Raw genomic sequence first — 19474 nt, 5'->3', positions numbered from 1 at the left:
TCACACTGACTATTGTGTGCAGAAATGTTACTACATTTCACTTTTTTGGAGAGGGTCCTAAATGGGGGCATGGGGGAACACATGAAAAACAAATTTTGTATACTTCTCAATTTTGCTCAGGGCCTGCCTTGACCCAAGACTTAGAATAATGGACCATAATAATATAACATGCTACAAAGCAGGAAAACAAAGTCACAAACTTAGGTAAGTCTTTGTCATTGAAGTTGATAGTATTACAAAACATTTAATACTGGTATACCTACTGACAATAGCAAATTTGGATTTAAAGAATTTCTGCAGTTATTACCATCTTAAGTCAGGGATCCATCAATTTTTTTTGTCAAAAGGAGTTACTTTTATTTCCACTAAGTCTTGAGATTACAGGAAGTGGGGACAGGAAAATTCCCGAACAGAGTGAGCCTGAATGGGCCATTAAAAAAAATCTACTTTGGTATAGTTCAGTAGTTTTCCAGAAAGACTTCCTCGGCCAGGTAGATGACTTCTCTGTCCAGGCAGTCTCTGCTTTTGTAGGTTAATGAATTTTTATCCACCAAGAAGTCGGTGGCCTATTAGGCCAGGAGTACAGCACAGATCACCCCTCACAGAGAAGAACGAAGATGATGATCAGGGAGAAGCCGGCTGTCTGGGTTTTGTCTTCCTGGGTCCAGCAGCCCCTTGTGCAGCCCATCCATATTCCATTCCTGGAGTTTCAGGAGCTACCCCCATCCTTATAATAACAAAGGACCCCCCTTTTTGCTTGTTAACTTGAGTGTTTCTTGCAAAACATCTTGGAAATAAAAACAGGTTATAGGGACTTCCCTGGTGGCGCAGTGGTTAGGAATCCACCTGGCAATGCAGGGGACACGGGTTTGAGCCCTGATCCTGGAAGATCCCACATGCCGCAGAGCAACTAAGCCTGTGCGCCACAACTACTGAAGCTGGTGCCCCTAGCGCCCGTGCTCTGCAACAAGAGAAGCCACCGCAGTGAGAAGCCCGCGCACCGCAACGAAGAGTAGCCCCCGCTTGACGCAACTAGAGAAAGCCCGCTCACAGCAACGAAGACCCAACACAGCCAAAGATAAATAAATAAAATAAATTTATATATAAAAAAAGAACAGGTTATAAAGAGATACTTCCAGATTACCTCAGTTCCTAGGGATTTAATTCTAGGAATCCACAAGGAAATAAGAACAGGAACCAGGCCTCATAGAGACAAAAGTATTGCTTAAAAAAAAAGAAAAAACTGGGAATTCCCTGGCGGTCCAGTAGTTAAGGACTCCACACTTCCACTGCAGGGGGCACGGGTTTGATTCCTGGTCGGGGAAGTAAGAGCCTGCATGCCGTGGGGCACAGCCAAAAAAATTAAATTAAATTAAATTAAAATAAAAAACACAAAACTGTCAGGGCCAGTGGCCAAGTAGAATGCCACTGTAGGTACAAGCATGCTTAGGTCCCAACTCCACTGCTCCACTATTACGGTGACTCAATGACCCTCTGTCACTGCCTCAGCTTCTCCTCTCACCCCTGAAGAACTTCTCCACACAAGGCCTCTGTTCTGCTTACTACCTTCCCTGTGTGGGCCTCCCTGCTTCTGGGTTACTCTGACCATGTCCCTGTCTGTTCCATACTCAACCCTCTTTCTGGGAGAGGCTTATTGGCTCAGTGAATCAAATTCAGTCTAGAATGCGGGGCTACCCTACCAGGTCACCTCACAGGCCTCTGGGTAGCCCATGACTGGGTCATATGGGAAGTAACCTTTTTGGCCACCTGCTAAGAGGGGCCTGTGGAGAGAGCAGGCACTCAGTGTTACGTGCAGCAGGGCTGCGTAGCATATTATCACCTATGCTGTGAACTCACTCAGGAATGAAATGGGAGCCCAATGAACACATTGCTGAAAACAGCTGTACACTATTTTTGAATCCTGGGAGAAATATTTAGCAATGCTTAAATGAGCCTAATAAAACTCATGTTATCTATATTATAAAAATGCACGCAAGTCCTATTGCGTGCATGTTTTTTTCTAAGAGAGCAAAAAACGACGTTAGTGGGGGCAGTAAAGGTGGCGTGCACACTGGACGTTAAAAGTTTTAGGTTTGGAGCTTGAGCACGTCTGAATCACGGAGTACAAGGGGCAGGCAATTGCTGCCCTTCCTTTCCAGAGACATCTCCAGCCTGAGGAAGGTACCGGAGAGATAAAGGAGGGAGCAGAGGCTTGGAAAGAAGGTTGGTCCTTCCAGCCATCGTTCGTTCATTCATTCATTCACTCACCACACACGCACTAGACACCAGACCCTGTACTAGGAACTCGGGCTAACCAGAGCCAGCGCCTCTCCCAGTGAAATCGTAACGAAACAAACCAAAGACTCGTTTCCTACGCGGAGGAGGAGCCTCCGGGCGAAGGAGGGGCGCCTTTCTCTCGCACTGAAACCTGTCCCGCCCGCCCTGTCCACTCCCCCAAGATGGCGGCCGCCCCGACGCCTACTCCGGAGCCGGCCGAGGGGGAACCTTCCCACGCCTTCGGCTACCGCCTCGTCCCGGCCCCTCCCGGCCCACCGGGGACCCAGCGGAGTCAAACGGCCCCGAGGCGCCTCGCCAGGAAGTCCCAGCTGGGCATCACCGCCCGGCAGCAGAGCTGACCCCCGAGCCCCGCCCCCGAGCCCCGCCCCCCGAGCCCCACGCCGCCTGCCCGCGTCGGCGCCTGTTGACGCCACTGGGGGCGTGTCTGCGGGACCCGCGACGTCGCGACGCGTCAACAATGGCGACTGCGTCAACAATGGCGGCTGCGTCAGCGTGAGCGGGCCTCCGTTGTCAAGCGGTTTCCAGACGTTGTGGCGGGACCCGCCGTCGTCTTAGAATCGGCCGCCGGGGAGCACAGAGCACCTTGTGCCCGCTCCCGCCGCGTTGTGGCTCGAGTGGCGGTGTCAAGATCCAGCGGGGCGAGCTAGGTGGGCGGCTGGGCCGGGAGCAGCGGCGCCTGCGCGCGGTGGGCGGGGGGCGGTGCGGCTGGCGAGCGGCCCTGACTTCCCGGGGGCTGCTGGGGCGCCGCGGGGAGGCGGGCGGGGGGGGGCGCGGGCTGAGCACGGCCAGCCTCCCTTTCTCTGTTCCCCTCCAGCGTCACTTCGGCCTCTTCGCTCTCCCGGACACTGCACCTGGGCTAAGTCGGCAACATGAGCAACAACTTGGATGAGAACGACGAGTTTGATGAGCAGTTGCGAATGCAAAAATTGTACGGAGGCTCTGAGGACGGCGACACCGAGAAAGATCCCGGTGGAGAAAACGATTCTTTCCAGCAGCAGCCGACTGACACCCCATACGAGTGGGACCTGGATAAGAAGGCTTGGTTCCCCAAGGTAAAAGTCGCACGGGCGCCGATGCGCAGCGGGCCCGCCTGGCCAGCCTCCTTTCACGTTTTCTTTGCTGAGGTCCTGGGTTAGAGCCCCTCTGGATAGTGACGTTTCTTTTTGTTGTGTCTGTAGCAGAACCGACGTGTAAAGGAACGGAAATCTTTAGGGAGATGGCTTCAATGTAATTTAATTATTAAGCCTTTTCCATGCCTAATAAATTTTATCTATGAAGGTTACAGTTGGTGACTGCTTTTTATTGCAAAGAGGAAAAACACCAAGAGCAAATTCAGTCGATGTTAATCTCACGTAGTCTCAATCTTACTTATCCTAGGAATTCAGATGTTTAGCTGATGTGCTATGTGCAAAATTCAGCTTCTTGATTTGAAAAATTGATAAATTGATAATTCTTTACTGATTGAACTTTGCACCTCTTTTTACTTTCCTACTAAATTTTGTGCCTAGACACGTATGTTTGAACCATATTACCACGGGAATATGACAAGAGGTGCACAGAATATGGATGGAAAAGATCTGAGCATATTTATTTAGAGTACTTGGAAATTGTGAGGTATTCTATTTTAGCTTGAAAGTAAAATGACTGATGTTAAACTTGGCTCGAAACTTTTTGGTCAAAGTACCCTGTTAATCAAAGTCTCACGGTATGGGTGGAAAAAAAGGATACTTATCACACACTAATAGACTTGCAAGCCAGTAATACAAACTGTGTCTCCATTGTGTAATTTGAGTGTGATTTTTTAATTATTTATTTCACCTTTTTTCTTTCCCACTTTGTATTTGTGTGTATGTTCCAATCCCTCTGAATTGTTAAACTTACTATTTCACTTGGCTGCTGGTGGTGCCAGCTAGAGTGCATATTTGGTTTCTTCAGCCTTCGGAGTACTTTAACAATCGTCTGATAATGGATTAATTTGTGGCTCTATCTTTTTATGTTATGGAAGCCCATACCTCTTCAAACTTCAAGTTTTACATTTTCCTCATTCCAGTGTGTGCCTTTCATTGATTGGTATGAAGATATAACTATATTTCTTTTGTTGTGCAATTGTGTTTTTTCCCTAAGAGCCAGGAGGATAGATGTGAGTTGGGATTTGTTCTTGATTTGTTCTGACATTAAATGATAATGTGATTTAATTAGTGACGGTGTTAAAATAGCGTTTAATTTTATAATTGTTAGCCCCATTCTTTACACACCAAATCAGAGTTCTCCTTTTTGTGTTCTCTGCCTACAGGTATTTAAATATTTAGAGTACATATACTTTTGCTCATCCATATAGTAAAAGAAAATTTGATCCTGTTGTTAGATTGTTAGTTGACTGTTGGTTTTATTCTGTTTATTGTTATCTGATACTTCCTTTGTTATATTTATTTGTAGCCTTAGTCAAGTAGACTGCAGAGATAGTAATTTACAAATGAAACAACTAGAAAAGGTGCCAACTTAAAATGCCTTTAATAGTATCTCAGACTTTTGTGCTGATAATCCAAGTACCCATGTCTTAATTTTTTATTATTTTGTGTGCAGTTTTCTAGATAAGGTGACTGCTCTTGCATTTACACAGAAACACTTGTATGTTAAGTTGTATAACTGAATATGCTGTTATTTAACACTGTAAACTTTTTGCATGAGGAAATCATTTTTGAATTTATGTATGTGTGCTGAATTTCTTGTTTAGATCACTGAAGATTTTATTGCTACATATCAGGCCAATTATGGCTTTTCTAACGATGGTGCGTCTAGTTCTACTGCGAATGTCCAAGATGTCAGTGCTAGGACTGCAGAGGAACCTCCGCAAAGAAAATCCCCCGAACCCAGTGATACCAAAAAGAGGGGAGAAAAGAGAAAGAGTGAATCAGGCAAGTGGATTTAGTTTTCAAACATGAGTGTAAAAATTAAAAATATGAGTGTGTGTGTGTATATATAGTTACTTTTTGGAGAATTATAAAATAGCTTTGACAGAATCATAAGATGGGTTTTTTAAATATTATTATTTGGGTTCATATGTTGGCTCTCTCACTAACCTGTGGGCATCCAGTGGGCTCTTTCAATTCAGTTCAGTTCTCAGTTTCTTCCTTTGCAAAATAGAGCTGTCATTAGGAGATTATCTAAAGTTCTGTTTGTAAGGTGATTTTTTTTTTGTACTTTTTGAGTTTAATTAAACTCAAGAAGTCAATTTTGCTTCAGCTTGGCCAGGTCTAACACAGTAGATTGGAGTCAGAAGCAACTTACGCCAAGGCCTAAAGTCAGTGCAAGGGTGAGGTTTTTTAAAGGTAGTATCAGATTCATAAAGAACCAAGATAAACTAGCCATCTTTTTTCAGACTGGGCTCTGAAACAAATTACTTGTCCAAAGATCCAAATACTTTGAAAGCTGGACAGTGATTTGATTTAATCTGTCTTGTTCTAAGGGTAAGAAAAAGTTTCTAGAAGTTTTGAGAAACTGCCACACTGTCAGGATTTCATAATGGGACTCTTACCTTTTCTGGCATGTGTTTTATTTATTTATTCGATTTTGATTTTTAGGATGGTTTCATGTTGAAGAAGGCAGAAACACAAATGTGTATGTTTCTGGTATGTATACCTTTTTAACCACATTTAGAGTAGAAAATATTTGATTTTGAGATTTTTCACGTAGTGATTTTTAGTTTTCAGTTTCTCTAAATTCTATTTTGTATCGTTGTGTCATTATTTGTTCAGCCATTTACGTGAGTGAGGAATATGTTGTTTTTTTATGAAACTGAGAAAAATTAAGTGTATGTAACTTTGTGTGCCATCCTTTCTGTCTGCTTTAGGTAACTCACAGCTGTTTGCCCCTTCAGATTCATTGATACAAGGCCTAAGCAAAGCATGATTTTAATGTATATTTGAATACATTAAAACATGACATTTCCTCAACGTCTATAGATGTGAGATTTTTACATACTTTTAGAAAATCAAAATTGCACTCATCCAAGTTATGGATTTCGAATTGGTAGAATCCCTAAGTAATGCTCACTTTTGTTTTAGATGCCTTTATAATTTTTTTCCCCCTAACGTCACAGGTTTGCCTCCAGATATTACAGTGGATGAATTTATACAGCTCATGTCCAAGTTTGGCATTATTATGAGAGATCCTCAAACAGAAGAATTTAAGGTCAAGCTTTACAAAGATAATCAAGGAAATCTTAAAGGAGATGGACTTTGCTGTTATTTGAAGGTTAGTTATGTGGTCAAGTAAGTTTCTCCTCTCTCCGTTTCTTTTTTTTTTTTTTCATTTTCCTATCTCCATTTTTAACTCGGGAACCAGGGCTATAATTTTGTATAGATGATAACCAAGAGTGAGAGCTATTCAAAACAGGATGTGAAGAAAACTTGTTTCATGTTGTGCTTGTGTGTATCACATTGGTAAGGTTATTCACTTGCTCTTGTAAGAAAATATGTTATCAGGTCAAGGTATTATGTAAGTCATATGACCGAGGTACTTCTCTTGTCTTAAAAAAATTCTTGCTGCAAAGATCTCTTTAGGAGTGTATGCATATAATCAATGCAGAACACATTCTAAAAATCCACAGAGAAAAGAGAGCCAGTAACATTTTATTTGCCCATTGGAATGAATTAGACCAGGGTTTGGCAAACTTCAGCCTACTGCCTGTCTTTGTAAATGAAGTTTTATTGTAACCGGGCCACATTGATTCATTTACACATTTGTCTGTACCTCCTTTCACATTTTAGCAGCAGAGTTGAGTGGTTGCAACACAGACCACAGGGCCCACACAGCCTAAAATATTTACTCACTAGCCCCTTTACAAAAGTTTTCTGACCCCGAATTAGACCATAAAGGTGATAACTTATGCTTACTGCTTCAAAATACATTTTGAATGAGAGAGAAGAGAGAGTGGTATTAACAGACATTTGCAGAACTTTATTTATTCATGATACCATAAATGGCATGGGGGGAAGCTCAGTGCCAAAGGCAGCCATCATTTTTGGAACACCTGTCCCCTTAGGAGCATGTGTTATGCATTGCTGCACGGTACAAAAGAAATGGGCACAATGATGGTGTGTACATGTGTCATGGAACCTGAAAATAATTACAAAGCAAAATCAAAGTGATGAAACAACAGTACCAACATCACAAGTGTGTTGCAATTGTACAACATTTCAGTGTAATCAGAGGGCGGGTAAGATTAAGTTGACAAGCTTTGGGGGAGATAGGTTTTTGACCTGGTTCTTGAACATGATGAGATCACACATGAGTACGACCATTATAGGAAGATATTTATGTAATTTTCAAATGTAAGGAGATTGAATGCTTTATAAGTTCTTCAAGGATTACTAAAAATCTGTGAACAGATTCTTAGGGGGGTTGATTGGGTTGTAAAATTTTGAAGAGAAAAATGGGGTTTTGACAAACTTGATATGTCAAATTTATGACCCATAAAAATGCAAGATTGCCAAACCAGTAAATTGAGTTCCAGAAGAATATAGTTAATTGTTCCGGGATCCATATTTGATTGCGTGGCTGAGTTCAGTTGTCCTTTTGAGTTCTCCTCAGGTCCTCAGATCTTTGAATCTGTGTAGAGCTGACAATTGCCCCCTTTGTATAGGACCCAGAATCCACAAGTGTGTGTAATGTTCAAGCTATCAGATAAGCATCTTGTTCCCAGTATATCACAGACCTACATTTTAATTGGTGAACACAAAAGATTAAAGGCTGACTATGCTATTCCCAGTTTCTTGAGTCATCTAGTCTTTTAAGTAGGAAACTTTTAGAATTTTAAAACTGGAATGCACCTTGGAAATCACACAGGTCTATTTACCTCATTGTATAGAGGAGAAATTGAGATTCCAGGAGGCAAAAATACTATTCCAGTAATGGTAGAACTTATTGAGTACCTACTGTATGCCAGTCACTATCCTTTATGTGCCTTGTTTCATTTAAATTTGTCAAGAACCCTGCAAAGAAGGCATTTCCATTCCCATTTTCCAGATGAAGAAATTGGGGCTCAGGGAGCTTGAGTAACTTGCCTAGGTTCACATAACTGGCTGGGGACAGCTATGTCTTAAGTACACATTTTCCGATACGTGTTCTGTAGTGCTTTTTTCCCATGTAGGTAGTTACATTTAAATCTTTATTTTATGTATAGTCATCATTCATCTAAAACACTCCTGCTGAAGTTTCATTTCAGTGTGTGACTGACTGTAACTTGCTTTCCCTTCACAAAGAGAGAATCTGTGGATCTTGCATTAAAACTTTTGGATGACGATGAAATTAGAGGCTACAAATTACATGTGGAGGTGGCAAAGTTTCAACTGAAAGGGGAATATGACGCCTCAAAGAAGAAAAAGAAGTGCAAAGACTACAAGAAAAAGCTGTCTATGCAACAAAAGTTTGTGTTGTTTTTTTTTCCATTTTGAAAGATTTTGTATAAATATCCTAGAGTATACTTTTGGTAATAACCACCTAGTTTTTTTTCTTAACGTCTTTATTGGAGTATAATTTCTTTACAATGGTGTGTTAGTTTCTGCAGTATAACAAAGTGAATCAGCTATACGTATACATATATCCCCATATCCCCTCCCTCTTGCGTCTCTCTCCCACCCTCCCGATAACCACCTAGTTTTGTTCCATCAAGTATGCCTACAGATTATTTTTAAAGAATTTTATTTGCTATACACCTGAAACTAACACAACACTGTAAATCAACTATCCTCCAATATAAAATAAAAATTAAAAAAAAATTTCATTAGATCATCGGAAACCCTCAGTAATCTGCGTAATAGGATGATTTGGCAGTGGTGGTGTTTTGTTTTCTGGGGTATTCATTTTTAATATAACATGGGCTTAAATGAAATAAGAAAGCCATCTCTACAGAAAATGTTGAACATCAGATTAAGTAAGATGGTTTAGGTTTATATACTGGAGCCATTAGTTCATTTTTCATGTGGCTAGAATCAGCTACACCAGGAGCTAAATTTTTACATACAGGTTTGTTAGTAGGAGTTAGAAATTAGAAATTAGAATTTATCATGTACTGTGTGGTTGTGTGTAGTATATACAAGTCATCAAGTTTCTATTATTCCCTTTATTTAATGTCTTTTGAAATATGCTGGTATTAAGAAATGAGTCAAAATGATAAGTACTTTTATCAGAGTGAATTCTAATAACACTTCTAACACTATGCTTAAACTAATGATAAAATGATCAAAGAAGCATTTAGTTCTGATGTCTATAGTTTTTACAGGAATCGTTAAAATAGATACCTAAAATTTTTATAAACAAATCAGTAAGATTTTAAGATAGTAACAAAGAGTGAGTAGTTTTACATATTTTAATGCAGTTTGTTCTTTATAATCGTAAAATACCTAAAAACCAATACAATTTGAACATTTTCTTGGCCTCAGTGTCTCTTCCTAGACAGTCATAGATACTAAATAATTAGCAATTTTTCAGAAGTCTCATTGGAATGTTTGTAACCAGCCAGCAGTTCTGAAAAATATATATATATTCTGGGGATTTCAGATACTGGGTCCATCTTTCACCTGCCCATTATTTTGATTCAGAAAGTTGTAACGGAGCTGTGACTAAAATACACATTGTTGTTTTGGAATCAGATAATTATCACTATTTAAGTGCTCAATAAAGGGTTATTTAACTGCTCTTTTTTTTTTTTTCGCTCTGACAAGTCTGAAACAAAATTCACAGCTTCTTGTTCCCGCTTTGTCGCATTAGGCAGTTGGATTGGAGACCTGAGAAAAGAGCTGGCCCGTCCCGACTGCGCCACGAGCGAGTTGTCATCATCAGAAATATGTTTCATCCTATAGATTTTGAGGTAGGAAGCAGTGTTCTTACTGATAGAAACATAGATGTGCTTTCTTTCAAGGGAGCCCAAAGTTTGCCTCACCCCATCTTTCTCATGTCACATCCTGCACGTTCATCTAGTCTTCAGGATCGGAAGATGATACCAAGAATCAACTGAAGGTTTCAGATTTTCCCAGGTTTAACCCAGCGTTCTTTTAATCGTATCGCAGGTAAACCTGTCTAATACCTGTACCGTGGCCCCAAACAGCAGCTACTTGGTATGGGAAATGATTAAAAATATAAACTTTAAAAGGTTTATGGGAGTCGCTTGTGGATTTTGAGTGCAGTTCAACATTGCAGGCTGATTTTGGTGGGGAGGACCAGTTTCACACTTGGAATTGAAAACTTCACTTTAGTGCTAAAAGTTTGATCCTTAAAAAACCTTAGGTTAATGAAATAACAGCCCCTGACATTTGAGTAGCGAAGGTTGTTTTTTTAGGACCTAATCTTTACAAAACTCTTTAGTGGCTATTAAGAGGACTTTGTAATAATTGGTGTCCATGTAAGATTCTAGGAACAGCAAATAAAAGTGAATAAAGGAGGAAGAGCTACTAGAGAGGTTTAAGGAATATTAATTACCATCAGGGTACCTTGTGTTACGTTCTGCCTCTTGTCCTTATCTCTGTGTTTTGGCCTAGACCGATGGGATCGTTCATGGAAGAAGAATTCTTTATTCTCTGCCTGACTTCTGAAATTAATGATAACAAATTACACATAAGAAAAAAATGTTCATAATGTAAAATTTCAGATGGTTTACAAATGATCTAGTTGCGCCCAAGGCCCACTCTTGTTCCTTTTGTGCAGTTAAGCAGATTTAGAATGACAGTGTCATTTTACCCCCCTTAGAGAGGACACCAGAATTGTCTGTTGAACTCCATCTCTGCAGATAGTGATGTGATAGGGTTTACCATGCACCTGTAGAGTCTGTGTCTTTTGAGGTCATAGGGAAGATACCTGTGGACTATTTATACTGTTTGGTGTCTCTTCTGACTAGAATCCTGAAGCATCTTGAAATACGGCAGAGCTGCTTTAGAGTTGCAGTGATAATGAAACATGTTTAAAAAATACACATATATACATGCACACTAGATGCTTTTTGAAATGCTGTCCCTGCCAGGTGGGACTTTGAAAGGCATGCATAGATGGATCATGGTGTCTAGTCTACTGGGTACAACTCCAGAATTTCCTGTGATTCACCTACATTTTATTTCCCTGGTAGATAATTGGTTTTTTAATTAGGTGACCTATTACTTTCTGTGACTTGAGATCCTTGATTCACAACATTCCATACTCCTAACACTTGGACATGAATATAAATGCAAACTTAATTCATTAAGTATCTGGGCCCTGTGCAAGTTGAAGTGTATTGTGCAATTGCCTTTACGTGTTTCCGCCTCCTGCCTTTGCTCGTTGAGACCCTAATTTAAGTCTAGCTATCACCCTGGGCACACTTAATTTTTCCTAGCTTAACAAATATTCTTTCCTCCAAAAAGCCGCATTTATTCTTCCTTGACTTCCCACGAATTTCCTCCAGTGGATATTTTTAAAGATAAAAGTTTCATGCTTGTAAATTCTTGATAGCTTAAAGAAAAAAAACCTTTATTGGTTTAATATAAACTTTGGAGTTATAGAACCTTTATATTAACCCTGTTTTATTTTATTCATAGCATTTATTATTATCTGAAATAACTGGATCTTCTCCGTTAGAATGTGAGCTCCATGAAAGCTGGGGCTCTTGTCTACCTGGTTTGCTATTATATGCCCGGTGCTTAGAATCATGATTGGCACATAGTAGGCCCTCAGTATTTATAGGAAGAAAAAGTGAGAGAATGATTGAATGAAACCGTTTTTACTCACAAGGCAGAGTGTTTTCATCCACTCAAGGAAGAAAACATTTTCTCTTTAGCATCTTTGCAAATGAAGGAAAGTTTTCAGACGGCTGCACCACAGGGGCTGGGAGCACAGAGATGGGCTTCAGAGTTCACGGGCAGAGAAACCCTTGATGCTGTCCTTGTTTGCCAATCTGACTGGTCTTGTGTGGTCTGACGAGTTTGATGAGAGCCTGTCAGAAGTCTTGATTTTTTGCTCAGTGTCTCATGGGCCTGAATGTAAAAGTGCATCACTGTAGCAGACTGTCCAGTATGCTAGACTCTAGCCACATGTGGTTAAATTTAAATTAACTGAAGTGAAATAAAATGAAAATTTAATTCCTCAGGTGTATTAGCCACGTGTGGCTAGTAGCTACCATATTGGATAATGGAGTATTCACTTCTGTGAACACAGAAAGTTCTGTTGGGCAACGCTGGTGTAGACATTATATAACTCTGGATAGAGGTGTTCAACTGGAAAACTGCTTTCACTGGACATTTTTGGGGAGTGTTTGATTTGTCCAGAGATTCCATATGAATCTAAAGAACAGATCAGCATTGAGGTTTGTAGTAGAAGACAAAAACTGAATTGTCAGGTAACCGGGGTGTCAGAAAGAAATCAGATTTTGTGGGGTGGAATACAGGCACACCTTGTTTCACTGTGCTTCGCTTAATTGCGCTTTGCAGATACTGCTTTTTTTTTATTTTTACAAATTGAAGTTTTTGTAGCAACCCTGCATGGAGCAAGTCTGTCAGTGCCATTTTTCCAATAGCATTTGCTCACTTCATTTCTCTGTGTCACTTTTTTGGTAATTGTCCCAGTAGTTTAAACATTTTCATTATTATTATATTTGTTATGGTGATTTGTGATCAGTGATCTTTATTACTGTGACAACTCGCTGAAGGCTCAGATGATGGTTAGCATTTTTTAGCAAAGTATTTTTTAATTAAGGCATGTCTTTTTTAAATACAATGCTATCACACACTTAAGAGACTACAGTATAGTGTAAACATAGCAGGAAAACCAAAAAATTTCGTGTGACTTGCTTTATTGTAATATTTGCTTTATTGCGCTGGTCTGGAACCGAACATGCAATATCTCTGAGGTATACCTGTATATGTTTATTCCAGACAATTGACTAGTGTTAGAACCAAAATACCTAGAAATACCCTTTGGTATCAGGGTGAACAGTGAAGGCTAATATTTTAAATGTAACTTTAAGGGGTTTTCAGTATTTAATTCAAAGCCTTGTTTAAAAAATTCATGCCTGGCAAATTTTAATACCAAGAGGTGAAGAACCAAAACTCAGATGCAAAGGTAGGTTTCTCATTGTGTATACTAGCGCTGTCCAATAGAGGTATAATGTGAGCCACATGTGTAATTTAATTTTTCTAGCAGCCACAATACAAAAACAACATGAAACGGGGTAAATTAATTTTAATGGTGAATTTTATCTAACCCAATATATCCACAGTATTATAATTTCAACATGTAACATAAAAATGTTAATAAGCTATGTTACATTGAAGTTTTTTCCTCCTTTGGTACTAAATTTTCAAAATCTGGTGTTTATTTCACACCTGCAGCACACCTCAATTTGGACTAGCCACATTTCAAGTGCTCGGTAGCCATGTGTGGTTAGTGGCTACTATCTTGGACAGTGTAGGTTTAGCTTGGAAAAGAATGAGAAATACGGTTTATTTCTGGGAAAACAAAACACCACCCTGGAAAAACATTATAAGTGTTGACTGCGGAAAGTTTCAGCGTTTCAGTCTGAGTTTAGTCTCAGGTCTGTTGCTTGCAAAGTGTTGTCTTTAGAAAATTTTCATGCTTAGCTAGGTTAAAGATATTTTTCCCAGGGGAGAGGGTTATTATCTTTAAGCCTCATGATACTATATAACAGTGAAGATATATTTGTTTTTCAAGCTGGTAAACATGAAAACAGAGGTCTGGGAAGTCCTTGGCTGAAATTTGATATTCTTGTAGGAAAGGCACTGAGACTTTGATAAAGAAATAAAAATGGTAATTCACCCCTCCCCCTACAGTGGAATCATGCTTAAATTTGTTAAATATTTTGAAACAGTTATTGTTTGTTTTTAATATAACCCTGATTTCCCTTGGTAGATAAAATGGAGTTATTAGGAACAGTTTATCAAACTCCGAAAAAGCTTTTATTGATTATTCATTGCGTGAAAGACTGCACTGTGTTCTGTAAGGTATTCAAAATTCAGTCAAAGGAGATTCCTGCCTGCGGAAAGCTCACAGTCTGATAGGAGCTACCCCCACACATATACCCCCGTAAAAGCCGCCATATGACTTTACCACCGGAGCACATGGAGTTTACGCTCCATCCCCATTTCTCTCAGGCCTGAGAATTTTCTATAAAGCAAATTGGCACATTCTCCACAGTTAGATCTTAGAAGTGGGAGAAATCCAGGGTCCTGCCAGCTGTGCTCTTAGAAGCTTCAGATTTATAGGATTTGATAGCTTTTATTTTAAATTTGATTTCAGTAACTGCCTACCAGTTGTTTATTTTTGCCTTTTGACAAAACTTTAGGAAGGAGAAGCCACTTCTCATGTTTTGCTGTTCTCTTTAGTTGGTGAGGAACATACAAACCTGTGAGATAGACAAATTCATATGTTTCCTAAAAAGTGTAAGTCTGCTTCATTAGAAATTTGTAGGTAGGATATCCTCGTTTATATTTGTATGTAGTTGAAATTCAAGTTGATGACGTAACATTTTATGAGCCTTTTTCATGCATTGGGACTTGGAGGCAAGATGAACAGGAACCCTTATGGGGGAGGTTTACATTGTGAGTTAAAATAGAATCGTGGAAGCACAAAGAATAATCTTAAAACACTTAGTCAATGAAAGGGATATATGTCTTCCCGTTACAACATTTCTGTAAATAGGAATCTATGCAAAACACAAAATAAAGTTTCCTCATCGGTACAGTCATCGTGATGCCGGTGCAGAACATAGGAATTAGCAGTCTCTGACTTAATATGTGCCACAGGACTTCACCTGCTTCAGCTGCTGTTATTTGTGATTTCCAGTGACACTTCCCTTCCCTCTCCTTTGCCACTGCACACCCCTAGTGCTGCGTACCATACTTGCCCATTCCCCATCTTAAAGCAGGGCAGACCTATAGTAGTAGCAGCAGCTGTGGTAGTCTAACTTCATTTTTAACTTTGATTTTTTTTAATTTTGTAGACTGCAGACAAACAACTAACCTTAAGCAAAACCTTTTTTTATTTGTTGGTTCGTCAAAGTAAGAAATTTGATTCTCAGGGTTTATACTTAAAGAAGGGGGCAAGCCCATTTTAATCAACTGTGTTTTTGCAGGATGATCCACTGGTGCTGAACGAGATCAGAGAAGACCTTCGGGTGGAATGTTCGAAGTTTGGACAAGTTAGGAGGCTCCTCCTCTTTGATGTAAGTTCATGGCTTAGACAAATGATTTCTAAAGCAATTTTCTTCCATTTTAATAAGTTATTACCAAATATCAGTATGCCTCCAAATTTTACATAAATGTTTTTGTGTAGTAGGTCTGCTGTCTAGTGGTAGTCATCTGTAAGCAGTATTAGATAGCATAATTAGATGAACATGGATTACAAGCGAAGGCTTTGATAGACGTGATATCCCTTGGTTATTTTCCTTTATCATCACTCTAGAGTTTATGATCAGGTGAAAAAAAAGTATGAGAGACATGTATGAGACCTTATGGTTCCCTATTTGGCCACATCTCCCCCTCTTTCTGAATTATTTCTTCTTCCATATTTGGAGAAGAACAATCAAGAAAAATACTCTCCTGTATGTTCTCCTTTTCACCTTTTTTTTACATCCAGAATCAACACATAATAATTAAAAGAGTCCCCATTTATCGATTGCATACTACAGCTGCTTTACATGTTATCTCATGAAGTCCTCCAAATCCTCTGAGGTAGGTAGGCGCTATTTTACCCACTTTATTTAGTTAGCCATTTTACAGATGAGCAAGTTTCGAGATTGAGCACCTTGCCCAAGGCCATTCAGCTGGTAAGCAGCAGAGCCAGGATTTAATCCCAGGGCTATTCAACTTCAGAGTCCACATTCTTGACAGCCGTACTGTTCTGCATCTCGTTACAGTGTTATCAGCAGGAACATTTCCAAGGATATCATGCTTGGTTTTTGCTAGACAATGTTAAGCTGAAGAAGCAGCTAGCTGCGTGTTACTGGCTGCAGTAAAAAGGAAGAAAGACTTCATACGTAAAATCTTTAGCTCAAATGACCAGAAGGAACACTACTTCCTTACTTTGTCAAATGTATATGTTTTACTTTAAATGTTCTCATTCATTCCTTCTTTTTCTTCCTTGTCTTTCTAGAGACACCCTGATGGTGTGGCCTCTGTGTCCTTTAGGGATCCGGAGGAAGCTGATTATTGTATTCAGACCCTCAATGGAAGGTGGTTTGGTGGCCGTCAAATCACTGCCCAAGTGTGGGATGGGACTACAGATTATCAGGTGAGTTCTGCAACTGTCAAGGGCACATGAGTTGTTTCATTACCAACAAATACTGATCTAGCAGTTTTTCACATAAGTTTTAAGTTCTGTTTAATCTGTTTAACAGTACTTCTTTTAAATAATCCTTTATATTCAGAGTACGGAAAGAAAAATGTTTCAGTCTTTCAGTTTATAAGTCTGAAATCAGTTTATAAGTCTTGAGGCTTGCTCAGGATAGCAATAAGAGAAGAACAAATTAAAGCGCTTCTCTTCCTTTCTGTCTTGTAAAGTACAGACAGTTCAATTATTAACTTTTTAACTGATGAGACATTTCTGCAGTGCTGTGGTATTAGGCGTTCATGTAAATGATCTTAAGGTCAACTCTAGTAAATCAAGATGTAAAGTGTTGGAAACTGAAGATAGGGAATTGCTTTAATTTCCTAAAAGTGCTACCTTATAAAATCAGAGTACTTCCGGCGATATTAGAAATGTTCAGAGACGCTGTTACTCCTTTTGGCCTAAAACATATTTTAACGGCACTTTCCATGTGTACACAGGTGGAGGAGACCACGAGAGAAAGGGAGGAAAGGCTGAGAGGATGGGAGGTTTTCCTCAACACTCCCGAAGCCAACAGAGGCCTTCAGCGTTCAGATTCCGTCTGGGCTCCAGAAAGGGTGGGGCCTTCTAGAATGAGGCATTTTTCAGAGCACCCTTGCACATCTCAAACGAATGTTCAAGAAGCCGCAACTGAAATGGCATTTGAAGAACCTATAGATGAAAAGAAGTTTGAAAAAACAGAAGATGGGGGAGAAGTTGAAGAAGCTGCTTCTGAAAAAGATGCTAAAGAAAGTGGCCCTGAAAAAGAGGCTGAAAAAGGCTGTCCCCAAAAAGAATCTGAAGAGAGCTGCCTCAAAAGAGAGTTTGAGGAAGGCTGTCCCAAAAGAGCGCGTGAAGAAGACTTCCCTGACAGAGAGTCCGGAGAACGCAGCCCCGAGAAAGAGCATGAAGAGGGTAGTCCTAAAAAAGAGTCGAAAGAGAATGGTGCAGAAAGAGAGCCCAAAAAGAAGAGACTCAAAACAGATCCTGATGAGAACAGCCTTGAGCAGGAGCCTGAGGAGGAGGCCAGCCCCCAGAAGGCGGCTGAAGATGGCAGCTCAGAACAAGGGTCTGAAGAGTGCTCGGAAAAGCAGTTTGAAGACGACTCCGAAAAAGAGTTAGAAGAAAACGGCCTTGAGAAAGGTTTTGAGGAAGAGGGCTCGGAGAAGGAACTTAATGAAAACATTCTTGAGAAAGAGGTAGAAGAAAATAACTCTGAAAAATCAGAATTCGAAGATGACAGCTCTGGGAAAATGTTTGATGAAGAAGGCTCTGAGAAGGAGTTTGACGAAGAGTCAGATGAGAAGGAAGAAGAGGAAGATGTGTATGAAAAAGTATTTGACGACGAGTCGGATGAAAAAGAGGACAAAGAAGTTGCAGAAGAAAAGGGACTGGAAGATGTGGTTGAAAAGGACAAAGAAGACGATGCAGATGAAAAGGTGTTTGAAGATTCAGATGGAAAAGAAGATGAGGAAGATGCAGATGTAAAGGAAGATGAAGACACAGATGAAAAGATGTTCGAAGATGATGATTCCAACGAGAAGTTGTTTGATGACGATGCCAGTGACAATTTGTTTGAAGATTCCGATGAGAGAGGGACTGTGGGTGATTCAGGGAATGTTAAGGAGGAAGGGCCCCTGTCCACAGGCAGCAGCTTTGTCCTCAGTAGTGATGACGACGACGAAGACGATGATGACGTTTAATCCCTTAAACTTGCTTTGTAGGGTGATTCCTCCATCTCCGTTTTGCCTCTGCTCCAGGGTAATTACCAGTAGTGTTACATGAACGTGTGCATAGAGGTAGGATGCCCTCAGATCAATGCAGTGAAGTGTTCGTGATTATCTGTACTGGCCGATTTTAAATATATGTGAACAAGTCAACTGGATTCTTGTCTTTTGTCATATTGGTTAAGTGCATGCAGAATAATATTTTTTAAAATATTCTGATTGAAGTTTGTGATATTCAGAAATTAAAAATAAGTTGTTAATATGCAGAAACAGAAAATTAGACCTGAGTTAAATTGCATTTTTCATTCTTGCTATTGCTTTATTCATACTAAGGTTTGGTTTTTCTAAGGACCTGAAAAATCCCTGTAGGAGTCTCCTTGCTTCAGCTTATGATGTTACCACTGATGTCCCCATTTCCCCTCTCTAAACCAAAACATGTTACTAAAACTTATGAAGTAAAGAACACTTCGGAGTTTTTCCCTGCCCGGTCCTCGCAAGTTACTTTTATTTTTCTTTTCTACCCTCTTGCCATGAAAATTGAGTCTTAAACGTGCAAAAGTAAACTTCCCAAGGTCCACAGCTTCCATTATTGAAAATACAGAGGAAATCAGAATTCTCCCGTGTACTGTTTGGGCCCCTCTAGAAGCTGATTAAAGTTACAGGACCTTTACCCAGAAAAATCTATGCATGCACTACACAATCTTTTGTATACAGTTTGGGGTGGTTCATGGATCCCCTGGAGTTTAAGAACTTTTGTCATGCATATTTCAGATGTTTGCTTTTGATTTTGTTCTAGAATCATGGTATCTAGTATATGCTAAGTTGTGTAGTCCCAATAAAAATTTGGGTCTTTCTTGACTGTGCTTTCCAAATTCAGTATTGGTGAATTGACTTCTGATGTAGCATTAAGAAGTTATTCTCATAAATTAGAAGAATTAAAATAAACTGCATTGGTGCTTTCTCATTATACCGTCTGTCAGTGTAATCATTACCCTCTATAGACAGAAAAGAGTTCTTATACTTCAGGACAGCTTTCTGAGAATGTTTTAGTTGATGTCTGGGATCTATTAGAAATCTTTAGGCTTTTCACCAGGGATAAATCA

At 39.9% G+C, this 19474-nt stretch overlaps 1 protein-coding gene across 2 annotated transcripts; it reads left to right on the top strand.

Annotated features, from left to right (window-relative positions):
* Window positions 1–2539: 2539 nt before the first annotated feature.
* HTATSF1 (HIV-1 Tat specific factor 1) lies at window positions 2540–18524 on the top strand. Of its 2 annotated transcripts, XM_019919044.3 has the most exons (10): window positions 2541–2945; window positions 3113–3350; window positions 5033–5213; window positions 5880–5927; window positions 6398–6552; window positions 8562–8725; window positions 10069–10168; window positions 15413–15502; window positions 16432–16569; window positions 17106–18524. In XM_019919044.3, the coding sequence occupies exons 2-10, from the start codon at window positions 3168–3170 to the stop codon at window positions 18345–18347; spliced, it is 2301 nt and encodes a 766-aa protein (XP_019774603.1). In that variant the 5' UTR covers window positions 2541–2945; window positions 3113–3167; the 3' UTR covers window positions 18348–18524. The 2 variants fall into 2 exon arrangements, with proteins under 2 accessions (XP_019774604.1, XP_019774603.1); XM_019919045.3 differs by lacking the exon at window positions 5880–5927 and having other exon boundaries at window positions 2540–2945.
* Window positions 18525–19474: the final 950 nt, after the last annotated feature.

This window comes from Tursiops truncatus, chromosome X (assembly GCF_011762595.2).
Source record: "Tursiops truncatus isolate mTurTru1 chromosome X, mTurTru1.mat.Y, whole genome shotgun sequence".
NCBI classification, from domain to species: Eukaryota; Metazoa; Chordata; class Mammalia; order Artiodactyla; family Delphinidae; genus Tursiops; species Tursiops truncatus.
This window is presented reverse-complemented; position numbering and strand designations above follow the sequence as displayed.

Coding starts and splice junctions, on each gene's coding strand:
- HTATSF1 (XM_019919044.3), top strand. CDS start 3,168: ATGAGCAACAACTTGGATGAGAACGACGAGTTTGATGAGCAGTTGCGA. Junction 6,553..8,561: donor GACTTTGCTGTTATTTGAAG/GTTAGTTATGTG, acceptor CCCTTCACAAAG/AGAGAATCTGTGGATCTTGC. Junction 15,503..16,431: donor GGAGGCTCCTCCTCTTTGAT/GTAAGTTCATGG, acceptor TTGTCTTTCTAG/AGACACCCTGATGGTGTGGC.